General features: G+C 43.2%; 2 protein-coding genes across 3 annotated transcripts; one reads left to right on the top strand and one right to left on the bottom strand.

Annotated features, from left to right (window-relative positions):
• The first annotated feature begins 3,225 nt into the window (after window positions 1-3,225).
• Window positions 3,226-7,439, top strand: LOC122005978 (probable disease resistance protein At1g58602). 2 transcript variants are annotated; one of them, XM_042561259.1, is made up of 5 exons: window positions 3,226-3,370; window positions 3,463-6,348; window positions 6,469-6,611; window positions 6,702-7,058; window positions 7,132-7,439. In XM_042561259.1, exons 2-3 carry the CDS (start codon window positions 3,470-3,472, stop codon window positions 6,545-6,547), a joined length of 2,958 nt encoding a protein of 985 aa, XP_042417193.1. In that variant the 5' UTR covers window positions 3,226-3,370; window positions 3,463-3,469; the 3' UTR covers window positions 6,548-6,611; window positions 6,702-7,058; window positions 7,132-7,439. The 2 variants fall into 2 exon arrangements, with proteins under 2 accessions (XP_042417193.1, XP_042417194.1); XM_042561260.1 differs by having other exon boundaries at window positions 3,268-6,348; window positions 6,886-7,058.
• A 315-nt stretch (window positions 7,440-7,754) lies between these two features.
• On the bottom strand, window positions 7,755-10,584 carry LOC122003840 (vacuolar protein sorting-associated protein 32 homolog 1-like). The gene is made up of 4 exons (XM_042558836.1): window positions 10,422-10,584; window positions 8,643-8,742; window positions 8,012-8,097; window positions 7,755-7,918 (listed from the first exon to the last, which is right to left on the bottom strand). Exons 1-4 carry the CDS (start codon window positions 10,506-10,508, stop codon window positions 7,856-7,858), a joined length of 336 nt encoding a protein of 111 aa, XP_042414770.1. The 5' UTR covers window positions 10,509-10,584; the 3' UTR covers window positions 7,755-7,855.
• Between the last annotated feature and the right edge of the window lie 4,479 nt (window positions 10,585-15,063).

Raw genomic sequence — 15,063 nt, 5'->3', positions numbered from 1 at the left:
TTGACGTAGCTCCCCCCGTCACCTCTACGGGGGAGTCCTGAGCGGCTGACTCCTCCGCGTTTGTCTCGCTCTCACCCTCGTGAGAGCCGACCGGAGTGATGCCCAGTTGCTCCATCTCCTTGGCGGCGACCGCTTCAAGCGCCTCAGCTTTCCTCTTCAAAATCCCGAGCATCACGGACTCCATGACGATATTCGCTGCAAAGAAAAAAGAAGAAAATCAGTTAGCACTCAAAGTATGTAAGCAAGTGAAATTCTTACCGAAACTGCTCGGAAGTGGAGTGCATCTCGGACTTAGGCCGAAGATATACAGCACGCCTTCAGGCAGAAGCTTGTTGATATCGAGCTTCAGACCGGCAAGCATGTTCGCGGCCTCGAGGTAATCTGGTCGGGTCTTAAATCTTTTTACCTCGGGAGAAGTAGGCGGTCCGACCTGCCAATTGGTTCGAAAGGGAGCTCGCACGGGGAGACGAAAATAAAAGTAGTACTCCTTCCAGTGTTTATTGGAGGAGGAGAGTTTATCAAAAAAAGACTAGGCCGGGCCGAGCCTGGAATAGATAGGTGCCCAGCTCGGACTGGTTGGGATAATAAAAATAGTAAAAAATTTCCGGTCGGAGAAGGATGCGGTGTATCTTGAACAGTACCACCACTCCACACAAAAGTCGAAAAGTATTGGGAACTAATTGGGCGAGCGGAAGACCAAAGAAGTTGCAAACGTCGGCGAAGAAGGGATGAAGAGGAAATCGCAGACCGGCTGTGAATTGGTCGCGGAAAAAACAAATGACTCCTCTCGGCGATTTGTGAGGCCGAGCGATTGGTGAGGGTAGAATAAGTTCAAAGTCAGACGGAATGTCAAAACCGTCAAGCAAAGCCTCGGCGTCACGCCGATCGAAGCGAGACTCCATGGTAGTATACCAGGGACCTAAAGTGGGATCTACGGGTCGGGATGAACTGGCCATTATCCGATCGGGCAAGAGAACAAAAGCCAAGAGAATAGAAAATGACACAACAAGGAAACGATGAAAGGGACAACGACCAGAAGACAAGAACTCGACAAAAAAGACGAGGAAAACAGAGAGGAAAGGAGGAGGAACCTTACGAAGAGGCTGGGGATCGAAGGAAGACGGCGGGGAATCGTCAGAAAACAATGAAGCGGAATCGCCGGAATGTTGGAGCACTGAAGAAAGGCGGCGGAACACGCGAAGGCAGAAGTGTGACGGAGGAGGAAGGTGACGGCTTTATAAGGTCAGGCCCGATCGGCCTCGACCGTCCGATGCAGGTCACAGGAACCGAGGCCCCCATCGGGCCGTTCATTTCAAACCGTCGATGTCCCATCGGATACATCGCCGAGCCGTACGATGACGCCAGCGGAGGCGCCACGTGGCACCGGGTCATAGGGGTGCATTTAATGAGCGCCATTACGGCGCCCAGCGCGCGTGCTCGGTCTTAATGAAGAAGATTTGCAAGAATCCCGAGGAGATCCGAAGGGCGTCAGCGAGGACCGTCGACACGGCAGCAAAGCCAGCGCTCGGAAGAGGCCGAGCGACCGTTTGGAGGAACATTCCCGAGTGGAAGGGCAGTATCACTCTGGCCGACCGGCTGTCCAGTCAGTCGGACTTAGCGCCTCCTTCGACTAGACTTGAGGGGGAGGCATGTGATCCGGTGGTAAGGGCGGAGGACCCTCGTTGGCGGAAGGTCAACGACACATGGAAGTCAGAGGTCAAGAGATTCAACCCTGAGACCCGGTCGACCGGGCGAAGCAGGCCGACCAACCGGATGAATCGAGCCGACCGGCTGTGAATTCCCCCAAGCCGAATGAGAGATAACCCGACTAGGGGTTGGGTTTCCGATGCTCAAGGTAAAAAAGGCTTCAAAGGCCGAGCGGGCTGTCCGTTCGGCTGGTGCACAAGGCAACACAGGCGGGAGCAGTCTCATCCGAGCATACGACCGATGCAGAAGTTATATGCTTGCCGAGCGGCCTACCCGCTCGGCCCTGGAATAGACAGTGAACGCAAGAGGACAAAGGAGACAGGGGATAACATCATCCTCGAGACGCCTGCCGTCGACAAGCAGTAGAGTTGGCAGCCGAGCCGTACACAGGATCATACGGCGGAAGCTTCCACTGTCACATCCGGGATATGCTCGGACGATTGTGGAATGACGCCAGAGGTACTTTTCTGACAGAGGCTTGTTAAGGTATGTTTGGGGAAGCGTGCACGCATAGAGAAGCGTGCCCGAGCCTCCCCGGGGTCCTACATAAGGACCTCCAGACGTCGACGAAGGTATGCGCAAATCTCTACTGTAGCCACAGTTACGCTGCTTCTCTCGTTACTTGACTTGAGCGTCGGAGGGCTGTCGCCGGGAAACCCCTCCCGGCTCGGCTTCTTTGCAGGTTCACCGAAGATTTACATCACCAGTCGAAGACAGCGAAGCGTGTCACGTCCCCAGCATCCATCGACTCAGCACTCGGACAGGATCAACTATTATATTAAAATAGCTTGTATGATTATTTTGACCAAGTTTAAAATTTTTAATTAAACAATATTTTAATACTCCTAAATTAACAGATAATGTAGAAATAAAATTACGAGAGGGACATTGATTTGATCTTTTTTTAAAAAAACATTCAATTTATTTAAGTGCGCATTAAAAAAAACGTTTTCTTTTCTATTTATTAATAAAATAGCACATTATATATTTTTTAATTTTTTTTAATATATCTTTATTTTCAAAAATAAAATATATTACCTTTCTCACTTCACAGATTCAAATAGGGGTGTAATACAGTATCAAACTCTTGAATATTTGAGTTTAACTTATTTATAATCGAGTCGAGCTTGAATTTTATTTAACGAATATATTTATGACTCACAAATTTATTTGAACTTTTATCGAGGTTAAACGAATTTCATAAACATAAATTATAAATTTAAATATTTATTAAAAATTAAATTATATATTTAGAGAAAATTATAATATTTTTATTAAAATTCAGAATTTTATTTTAATAAATAAATTTAATATATTTATTTATATGTATAATTTAAAATTTAAAAATTTAATATTAAAATAATTATTTTTTTATTTAAAAATTGATGAATATATTCATGATGAAACTTCAGTTTAATTTATTTATCTTATAGAATCTTATTAAATAAGTTTTTATTGAATCAAATTTTGAATAACTAATCAGTAACTTGATTCATTTAGCCTCTTAGATTCAATCACATGCTAATCCTCTCTATCTCTAACCGAGTCAACGTTTGTGCGGAGACCGGACAATCTGTTGGATCTAATCCAATTTCTTCTTCCCTTTCTCCTCGGGAGCTGCTTGCTACTGTTGTTTTGCTGTGAATGAATTCTGGTAGCTCTTGTACGTATCTTTTCTTCCCAATTTTGAGTATTCACTCTTGCTCCTCCACTTCTGAATGAGTCGCCGGCGCATCGTTTCCTCTCCTCTCTTAGAGAAAAGATGGACGCATCGGCCGTGGTCCGTGTGGTGGATAAGCTCAGCAAGCTCATCTACCAAGAAGCAAACTACTTGGGCAGCTTCCGCGACGCGGTGGAGTGGCTGAACATTGAGCTGCACCGAATCCAATGCTTCCTCAAAGACGCGGAGCCCAAGGGAAGCAAGGGAGACGAAAGAGTGAAGAATTGGGTGCGCGAGATCCGAGACGTGGCCTACGAGATCGAAGACCTCATCGACATCATCGGAGCTGCGTCCAAGAGGAAGAATCACCGGAGGAGAAAACGAACCTTCGTTGGGTTAGCGTCAAGATATGCCACTGCCCCCTTTGACTATTATTCCCGGCACCATCTTCTTTGCGGTATCGATCGGATTAAGGAAAAGATCGTTGACATTTCTAGGAGCAGAGAAATCTTTGGCGTTTCCAATTTTGGCGGTAGCCGCGATCCTGATCGTGTGGATGTCAACCTTCCCACGCCTCTACTCGCGTCCCCTGATTTCGAGGATGATGTCCATCTCGTTGGCTTCGAGGAAGACAAGGAGCTACTGGTGCGGCACTTGATCGATCAGCAGAATCAATGGCGAAGCTTCGTTTCTGTAGTGGGCATGGGCGGTCTCGGCAAGACTACCCTCGCCAAGAAGGTCTACCGTGATCCTCGAGTCCGAAAGCAGTTCGACGTGCTGTGCTGGGTCAGCGTCTCCAAAAACTACAGAGGAGCCGAGTTCCTGAACTGCATCATCGAAAAAGTCATGGGCCTCACCGGGGAGGAATTGCTGAGGATGAGGCGGGAGGAGCTCGAGAGGAAGCTCGATCAGCAGTTCCAAGAACGGAGATGCTTGATCGTGTTGGACGATGTCTGGCTGAGCAGCACATGCGAAGACCTGAAACGGCTTTTCCCTGATCACAAGAATGGAAGCAGAGTCTTGCTCACCACTCGCAGTTTGGACGTGGCGAGGTCAGCGGATCCCTCGTTCGCCCCCCACATGCCTCGGTTCCTGGATGACGACGAGAGCTGGGAGCTGTTGCAGAAGAAGGCTTTTCCGTCACGCAGAGGCCATGAAAGGAGGTGTCCAGGAGACCTAGAAGAGGTAGGCCGAAAGCTAGCGAAGAATTGCCATGGCTTACCTCTTGCTCTGGTGGTGCTCGGGTCGCTTCTCTTCAAAAAGGGTCCTTTCCCTGCAACCTGGAACCGAGTGTTCGAGAGCTTGGATTGGGAATTCATGGAGGATGGGAACAAGTGTTTCGACATCTTGGCTCTCAGCTACGATGACTTGCCCGACGACAGCTTTAGATCATGCTTCCTGTACATTTCTTCCTTCCCGGAAGGCTCGGAGATCTTCGTGTCTAGGCTGATCGAGCTGTGGAATGCAGAAGGGTTCATAAGGCCGAGGCCCAAAGAAGCAGTGGAGAAAACGGCGAAGGATTACATCGATGAGCTCTCGCAGCGGTGCATGGTGCAGGTGGTGAAGAGGATCGCCGGCCATGGGCCGGCGAAGTCGATAAGAATCCACGACCTGCTGCGAGAATGGTGCATATCCAAGGCGAGAATGGAAGGCTTTCTCCACGTCGTCGGCGGCAAAGAAAAGAACGCCGCCGCGATAGATGCGACGACGGCGTGCCGTCGCACGGCTCTCCCGGATGGCCTGAACGGCGGCGGAGGACCGTACGTCCCCTCCCCCAAGCTGCGCGCTCTGCTGGCGTTCAACTGCAAGAACTTGGGGAATTCCAAACAGCTCTCGTTCACCAGCCTTCGCACGCTCAGAGTGCTTTACCTCGAGGGAAGCTCAGGAATCATGAAACTTCCCGAGGACATCAAGAGCATGGTTCACTTGAGGTATTTGGGATTGAAAACCAGGCTGGTAGAGCTCCCGCCTTCCATCGCCGACTTGCCGTATCTGGAAGTCCTCGACGCGCGACTAAGCAGAATCATCCAGCTGCCGAGTAGATTATGGAGGATCGCGACGCTGAAGAAGGTGTACGTCGGCTCCGTGGAACAGCCAGTTAAAATCTCCAAGTTGGGGAATTCTCAGAGCTTGCGAGTCGTAGAATGGGTCGACATCGCCGGAGGATGGATTGAGAGAACCGAGAACGAAATCTCCAGCTTCCGCAAGCTGGGAATTACAGGCATTCAGCAGGCCCATCGCAAGGCACTGACAAGATTTCTGAGAAAATTACGCCATCTCGCCTCTCTAAACCTCTGTTTCTCCGATCACGACGGAGAAATCTTAACTCACGTTTTGAGGTCACTTTCCGACCATCACGAGCTCCGCTCGCTCAAGCTGCACGGCCGATACTTCCTAGCGATCTCGCGCCGCGCTTGGGGGGCGTTTCCCCCAAACTTAACCAAGCTCGTGCTCAACAGGTTTGAGTTCCTGCAAGATCCAATGGAGGAGCTCGAGAAGCTGCGCCACCTCGTGGACCTTCAGATCTTAGCCCCTGAAGTAGGGCACCATCTCGTGGCGCCGGACTACAAAGTGATGACATGCTCCGCCGGAGGCTTCCCTCGCTTGCAGCATCTGCAAATGTACGGCCTCAAAGTGGAGGAATGGAGGATCGAGGCTTCGGCCATGCGCAGCCTCACGAGCTTGACGGTGATCAGCATGGTGAAGCTGAGAAGGGTGCCGGAAGGGCTGCAGCATATCGCCACCCTGCAGGAACTAGCATTCAACGACATGTCGCGGGATTTCTACAGGCGAATCAAGGCGAGCGAGGGCGAGGACTGGCAGTTCATTAGCCACGTTCCCTGTGTCAGTATCCGAGAAGGATTCATGAAGATCTGGCTCAGTGATTCCTTCCCTAGCCAACAGCTCAAGGCCTTCATATTCTCTCGGAAGGCTGCTAAAGAATTCATCATGGGAGGCAGAAGCAGCAACGTCCCAGAAAAGTGAGATCATTAATCAGATCATCATATATCCTTCTCGTCATTAATTGTTCTACCTATGATATCAAATATCAATGAAATTGAATCTGCATTAAGATCTTGTTTGTTTTCTTTCCAATTCAGGTTGCAGTTGGAATTATTAACGTCTGAGGATTCGCCTGGGGTGTTGGATGAAACGGATACGGTGATCGAGGGTAGATAGAAGATGTGACGAGGGACAGCTAAAGAGAAGATTACCTATCCACCTTCAGATTTTTTTATAAAAGGTATTATTATTTTTTTTTCATGAAATTTTCAATTCATGGTGATGGTTTTTGGAAACCTCTGCGATGTTTCCTCGCGTGGACTCGCAACAGGAGTGCCAGCTTGGACGACGGCGACTCGCCATCCAAAAGCAAGCGCGCGTCTGATTCCTTGCTACGCGGCGGCGTTTCCCTGCTCCTCCTACTCGCACCGACGAGTACGGCCAAATGCCCGGCGCCCACGCGTCGGAACGACTGCTTCCTGTCCTTTTGATTTGACCCGCCCCTTCACTCCCAGCTACCGCCTCGCCAGCAGCATAAGACGAATCGCCTCCCGTCTCTCGCTCCTCAGCAACGCAACCGACTGAAACAGAGCGCTAGCTGATCGCTTGATGGTGATGGAGTGCCGCTGGTTGGAGAGGGTGGTGCTGCTCCTCCTCCGGCGACCTCGGCTCGCCGACCGGACCACAGGTAGTTAGACGACGTGATAGATAGATAAACAGATAGATCGATTAGCTGAGTCAATGATGCATTGCTTCTGCAGGGGTCGGGAAGCTGCGGAAGGAGGTGAGTGAGTGCGAGTACAGAGACGTTCAAGTGATGTGGGAGGTGCTGCAGCGGAAGGCCGCCGCCGACGACGATCGGGATATGGATCGCTGAGAATCAATGTATATAGTCTCCGGCGAGGCGGACGGACCTCCCTCTTCTTCCTTTCTCACTTTGGCTTCTAACTGTGATTTAACTGATGATTAAGCTCTGTTGTGCTGTGTGTTTGAATCAGTTTCAGAGATAATTTCAGTTTGATTAATTTAAAATTTTGATATAATTTCAATGAATTTGCTATTTTAAGAACATTTTCTTTTTAAAATTAATTAAAGTTTGCCTTTTTTTTTAAAAAAAAAAGTACCCAAAAAAAGCTTATCAAACATTATAGTAAAGTAAATATAGTTACTTTACTATACTTACTAAAGATAATCTATTTTAACTCCTGTGATCTGTTTTAGCCCATATAAACCTGCTTTGCCAATTCTCGCAGTAGCAACACAACAAACATCACTATATCAACTTGATTAAGAATTATATAATTCTACAAGTTATACACACACATTAACACACTTTACAGGGTGTTTAGTTTAGAACAAGTCGGCAAAGCCAACACGTGGAAGGTAGAGAGCATTTGATCAAATATCAACCAATCGTTGTAGCTATGATATCTATGTACAAGTAGAATCAATAAGTCAATCTCCGTTTCCATGAACAGCTGCTCTTCAGATGAGTGTTTGTTGTCTCTTGAGCTTTGCTACCTCAGCCAATCTTGCTATCTTTTGCTCCTACAAGAACAAGATAGAACAAAAATTGCGATTAAAAATCTTGAAATTTTCACAGCAACAACTTGAAATCAGAAGACTAATGCATTCCTCTACCTGATTGCGAATGGCCGATTGGAAAACCTTAAGCTGCTTCGTTTTACTTTCGATATACATTTTCCTCTTCAAGCAGTTCTTTGCAGCTGTTTGGGGGAAAAAAGAAGATTACATCATTCATTCACTTTTTTTTCCCATTGCAAAATGCGACTAATGCAATCATTTAATAGGAACTAAAAATAAGGAAACTCAGAGTTAAGCATCATGCTTCACAACAGCTGAATGTTTGATGATTCTGAAGAAATAATAAGAGCAACTTCTGTAATAATAATTCCTTCCCTAAATATTATCCTTTTACGTACTAAAATAGGAATTTACAAGTGATCCTGAAGCAGATCTGAGCAGCAAAAACTAACCAGATGTCGAATTAATGTCACATTGCAGACATGCAATTTCACAGATATGTTTTATTTTCATGAAAAACAATCAGAATGAGGGATTGTAGTCTATCCAAAATTATCATGATCGTGTAGTATTTGCAACATAGACTTAGACATTGAGATCCCAAGAGATTTGCAAAGTCACTTCGAAATGATGATATGCTAAGATTACACTACTGCTTTTGTATCAGAATGAAATTGCAAAAGAAATACTTTATTCTCTAACACAATCAAGAAAATTGATAACCAACCTTGTCTATTCTTTTCCCTGATAAATTGTTTTGCTCTATCACGCTCAAGTGATATGTTCTGTTGCAGAACATGCTCCCTCTCCTGAAGCATTTCCCGAGTCTGAAATACAGGGAAGCCACCCATGGGTTAGTCATATTGGTATTTTTGGGCATGGTTAATATATATAGACATGTTTGTACTTGGAAATAGTTGAGCGGCAAAAAATATCTAAAAGATAGTGTAATGTAATTGTAATGATGCCACAAATTGAAAGTATATGATTCAAGTTATCAACCACTCGGAGATTTAGAAGATAGTAATATGATCTGTGATGCAACAATTGATCCAGCGACCAGCAAGTGGTCATAGAAACAACCGATAGATGGCAAAAAATCAAAGTTAAAGCAATTGGCATCCTTTTTCCTTCCTGGCTCTAATCCCACTCAAGCTTTCGATCTTATGCATCACATCCAGAAAACCCCATCTCTTACAAGTCCAAAGATTTATTTCTAGGCATGAATCAGGTTTATAGTTTACATATAGTTGTAAATGATTTAATTTCTGATCGACTGAGAAACATGAGGACTTAAATTTCAAAAATGACCAAAACTTTATGTTTTGTTTACTTGGAAAGAAACAAGAGAGAAAAGAAAAGAAATGCAAATAGAGAAGGGAAAGGAATCCAATTCCACCTATTTCCTCTATTTGATTTCCACCCAAATTGAGCAAAATTGGATGGAAATAAAATTTACACATTCCAGAAACGCAAATAAGAAATATTTCTCACCTTCTAATTCTGTCTAACTAAGCAAGATAAATGAAATATAGTGGATATAAAGCACAACTTATTCTATTTCCTTTTCTCTTTACATAACTTTACATTTCTCATCTATTTTCACCCTTCCAATTAAACACAACATTAGAGTTACTTGGAATGCATATGGATATTTCCATGATAAGAGGTGCTTCCATTATTATAGTTCATGATTTTGATCATATTTATTAGAAACCCCAAAGTTTAGGTAAGTGATTTAGATATTTTTAATGATCGCTATCCGCACCTCATGCAATCCTTAATATTTGTCATCTAGGCATGCAATAACCATTGACAATTGTTTTTCTTTAAAGCCACTAGCCATGGTGAGGAATAAGAAACGATGACGATCGACTTCATAAAACGAAATAGAAAAGAAGCAAAGGAATGATCTCTTCTCCTCTCCTTTGTACAAGGACGTGTAATGGAAAGGGGATTTCAAACAGAGACAAAGTGAACAAAATTCCGGTTAAGTGGGATAGAGCCATCTCCATGACAAACGATACCGCATACGTAAGTTAATGTAGAATCTCTACAGGGTTTGAGATTGAAGAAAAAAACCCGTCAGTGGTAAGTAGAAGAATCCCTAATGTACTAGGGCTATCGAAATCTTTCCTTACGCTGTTACATTAAAGCTAGCTCAATATTGTTATCTCTAATATTACGAATGCGAAGTCCAAAACCTATTCTTGATTTTCCACATCTAAAAAAAAAAAAAAAATCGACCGGTAATCCAATTAATCCTTCCGAGAGAAATCACACTTCGGCAGCAGTGAGAAAAGGGATAAAAAAAGAAGAAGAAGAATGATTTTCCCCCATCGCCAAATTTCTTCTTTTTTAGAACTACCATGATATTGATGCCAACATCCATATCGAACTAATCACACCGGAATGACCGCCAAATTAGGTACACGTAAACCCTAGCAGACAACAACAGATGCGACCTAACATAACCAAAGAAATAAAGACTTCGAGCAAGACGTACCTCCTTGAGCTTCGCGGAGGAGGAGGAGATGATGGATGAGGAGATCTGCGAGTCTTCGCAGCATGGACGGAAAATCTTGAAGAACATTGTCGGCGAGCGAGGGCACCGGCGATGAGACGACAAAGAGAAGACGGAAGAAGCTTCGGCACAGATAAACTCCGAATTCCAGTTGAAGTAGGAAACGAACGGTGCCTTCATCGTGGCAGACACTTAAATAGGCTCCAAAACTTTCGACGTCACCCTCTTAAGTTTATTTATTTTCAGTACACACGCTTAAAAATTCTAAGACCATCAAAATACCTGATCAAATATGGAAATTATTGCCATTTTAATTTTTATCTTTCAATCAAATAAGGAATTAAATATTACCAAATATCCATAATTTAACAAATGACTAAATTTAAATACGCGATTTAATAATATCATCTACTATATTTGGTATATAATATTTCAAATTATGTATAAATTTAGACTTAATTAGTATTCTAATTGTCTTACAAATTATCACGGTTGTGATAATTACTTTATTTATTATCTTTTTATATATATACAGTTATCTTTAACTATAAATTTTTTTGTTAATTACTGATTTATTTATTTGAACTATATAGGCATATCGCTCACCAGCATCTTCGCTGGCAGATAATAACGGTATCAGGAATTACGGTAATTTATTAAAAGATGTAATCAGATTTTTAAATTTATCAAAAGCGTATCTTACTTGATTATTATTTGTTAAATATGTATCTATTAAAGATGTATCTGCTTATATATTTTCCTCGGTCTATCCGCTGATTACTAATCTTTTTATTTTCTTTGTCATCTTTCTCTATTTTTTTTCTTATATGCATGCAATATTTTTCTTTTTCCTCTATTGTTTTTTCCTTTTTTTGCACATCATTTTTTCTAAAAATATTTTAATACCTATAAAAAATCGAAATAAATAATGAATAATATATTTGAACTCTTTACGACCTCAAAAATCTACAGGAACTGAAATGAGTACAATCGGAATTCTCTAGGTCCATTAATGAATTTTGGTCGAATCTCATTGATGGACCTAGAGAATTCTGATTGCACCAATTTCAATTCCTATTATAAAATACTGTAAAAAAATAATAATTAAATAATAAGGTTTAATAAACGAATAACCTTAATGGAATTTTTAGAAAATTTCAAAAATTTTTTAAAAATTTTTCAGAACTCGTATGACTAATTTAAGGAGATGAATTTATAGACTTGGGAAAGGTACGTTCGGAATATCCATTAAATGGGAGTTGATTGAGGAATTGACTTAGATTTTAATTAATTAAACCTAAGTTATATATTTATATATTAAAAAAAACCTAATCATTCTTCTCCCGAATCGCTCTACTTTTCCTCCTCACCGCCGACCCTCCTCTCCGCATCTTCTCCGCCAACCTTCTCTTCTCTTCCTCGCGCCCCTCTCCACCCAATCCTCCGCTTGTCGAAGCTTGATCCACCGTCGGCTAGAAGTCGCAGCCTTTCTTCCTCCGCGATTTCCTCTTCCCCAATCTCTTCGCCTCCCCCAACTCGACGCGACGCCTCGCTTCGGTTCCTCTTCTCCCACGCGTACAAAACCCATCGACCACAGAAAACCTCGAGTCCTCTCCCTTGCGTCGTCTCCTTCCTCCTCTCCAAATAGCGTCAACCGCCTTCCCTCTGCCCTAGTGCCGACAACCCGATCCCCTCTCACCTCCGGCCATTACAAGAGCTAGCCAACCAGTGTCGAACCTTTCTCCAGCGTCCCTACCCTAGATCGCTGACCGCGCTGACATCGTCACGCCTCCTCGCGCTAACAGCCGACGCTAGCCTTCCCCCAGTGGATCGTCGATCGAGCAGTGCCTTACACGGGGCCTTCTTGCTGCTACACGAGAGGTAAACGACTAATCCTAGCTTGATGTGAGGGTGTTGTTTATACTTACTGTTGATTTGGGGTGTTTGTGTTGGAGATCAGCAACTCCATTGTAAATCCGGGCATCACTGTTCGAGAGGGATCCACAATCCAGGCCACCATTTCTCCAACAGCAAGTACCTCTGGCTAGCATTCCCAACAGTCGCTCTCCTTGGTCATGAGTGAACAGGGAAGGTCTTGTAGTAGGGTAAGTTGTTGAGAATTTGATTTTTGTTTTAGCTTAATCTGAGTTGGTATTGGTACGGTTAGGGATAATTAATCATGTAGTTTCGAAACGATTGAAATTAACTGTTAGATTTGAACTGAGGTTTGGATTAGATCTGATTTGTTAATTAACTAAGGTTAATGAATGAATTAGAGTTCCTGGTAAATAGGAATTTGGTTTAGCTATTTGATACATGTGGGAGTAGCTAAATTATACATGTTGTTGTAAGACCCTGATTTACAACAAGCCGCTTGACGTGGGATTATTTTTGGCATGCGCTATATTTGAGGCGGGTACATTTGACTTATCTCTTTTGATATTGTCATTCTGATATGTGTAATAGGTATTAGCTAGTAGTAATAGTTAATTTTATATCTGCTTAGTATGTCACTACTTGATACCCGTAGTATGCCCATATTGTTATCGATTATGCATTTATGTTTATGCCTCTTGATTCTTGCCATGTGTACTTATGTTCATAGAAGTAGTGACATATAATGCATTACTGTGCACAAGCCTAGCTACTAGATATACGTGGCATATGTACCTAGTTTTATTATTTGGCATGTGTACCTAGATTTATTACCTGGCATTAGTGTTCTAAAAAGCGCCCTAGGCGGCCGCCTAGGCGCTCGGCGGTTGGCAACTGCACTGGAAAGGTGCTGGGCGGTCAACCTAGGCGGCTGGGCCGCCTAGGCGGCGCTCGGCGTCGATGGTAGTCGTTGGGCGCCGCATCACGGGACACGGGACGCGCCCGCCAATGCCAGACGCGTTCCCGAACGCGTCTGTTGCAGCCAGACCCGTCGCCGGAAGCTTCCAGCGGCCCTGGAAGCTTCGCCCGAGGCTTCCGGTGGTACCAGGGTCGCGTCCAGCGTAGGTACGGGACGCGACGTTGAAGCTTCCGGTGCTGCCGGAAGCCTCCAGCGAAGCTTCCGGTGCCGCCGGAAGCCTTTGGCGACAGGTCCAGCGGCGCGCGACAGCAGACGCGTCCCGCGCGTCATTTACTGAGTTCGCGTTTTTTCTTTTTTCTTTTCTTTTTTTTTTAAATTTTTAATTATTTATTTAATTAAACAATTTCTCACTTAAATAGGATAATTTCAATAGGCTTTTATACCCCTAATTAAATTATCCCAACAAACTAAATAAAAAATATATTTAAAATTTAAATCTTTTTTATAAATTTTATTAATTATTTATACTCTAATAATATTATATTTAAAATTTAAAAACTAGGATTAACTATTATTAATTAATTTATAATATTTTAGGTATAAATTAAAAAATTCTAATAAATCTTATTAATCCATATAAATCATATTTATATTCATAATTTTATATTTAAAATTTTAAAAAAATCCTAATAAAATTTATTAATTTATTTATATTCTAATTATATTATATTTAAAATTTAAAAATTCTAATAACTATTATTAATTAATTTATATTTTGATATTTTATATTTAAAATTAATAAATCTTATTAATCCGAGGAATCCGCCTAGCGGCGCCTAATTCCCGCCTAGGCGGCCTAGGCGCTAGGCGCTGGTCTAGCGCCCGATTAGCGCCTAGCGAATTTTAGAACCTTGCCTGGCATGTATACATAGATCCTTGTTATGGACTCGATTTTTCTTTTGGTACATATTATATGGAGGTTGATATTTTCAGGAGTTACATGCTTTAGTGTCATGCACCATTTTGCATGATTGCATGCTGAGCGATTGTCGTCTCCTTTATAGTTGAGCACATCACCAGTTACATGATTTGCACACACAACCACTCATGGATTAGTGGTACATCAGACAGGATATTTGCAGTTTGCTCTGTCAAGGCTCCGCTGGTCCACTCATGGATAGTGTGACTGTAGCGTGGTAGCGGGCAGGGATCCCTCATCTTTACTATGACACAGGGAGATGAGAGCTTAGGCTCTCCCACTATGTTTGGGGTAGGAGGATAGGTGTACTCCGACAACATCCTCTCCACTCGGTCATTCAGAAGTAGCATTAACAGAGTGTACAGTTGTCATAGTCCTATCCATTCGACCTCACTATCACGTGTGAGGTGGCTGACTGACGTTAGGGGTGACCATGTCATTTGCATCATATGCATGAATTGTATTTATTTCTTATGATTGTTGCATTTTGGATGCTGCATTTTGATGGTCGCATATGATTAACATGCATACAGAAGACATGAGGTGTTTGGTCTGACGACCCTTGTATCCAGATAGGAGGTCCTGGTGAGTACAGTTTCTTCTGTTGTTCAGTTTTGCATTACCTGTTATTGTTCAGAAGACTGTACTGCATGATTATTACTGATAGTTATATCTTACTATGCATGTCTACTCAATACCCGCAGAATTCTTGAACTCACTCTGTTGATTTATTCCTATTTCATGTTGAAGTCGTCAGAAGGTTCCAATTACTAGTCCCAACTCTGTGTCGTGGTAGTTTTCTATTTTTGGTCTTTTGTTTCTTGTTATGTGATATACATACTTGTGATGTA

Source organism: Zingiber officinale, chromosome 7B (genome assembly GCF_018446385.1).
Source record: "Zingiber officinale cultivar Zhangliang chromosome 7B, Zo_v1.1, whole genome shotgun sequence".
Classification (NCBI taxonomy): domain Eukaryota; kingdom Viridiplantae; phylum Streptophyta; class Magnoliopsida; order Zingiberales; family Zingiberaceae; genus Zingiber; species Zingiber officinale.
Note: the sequence above shows the minus strand (reverse complement) of the source record. Positions and strands in the feature narration are given on the sequence as shown.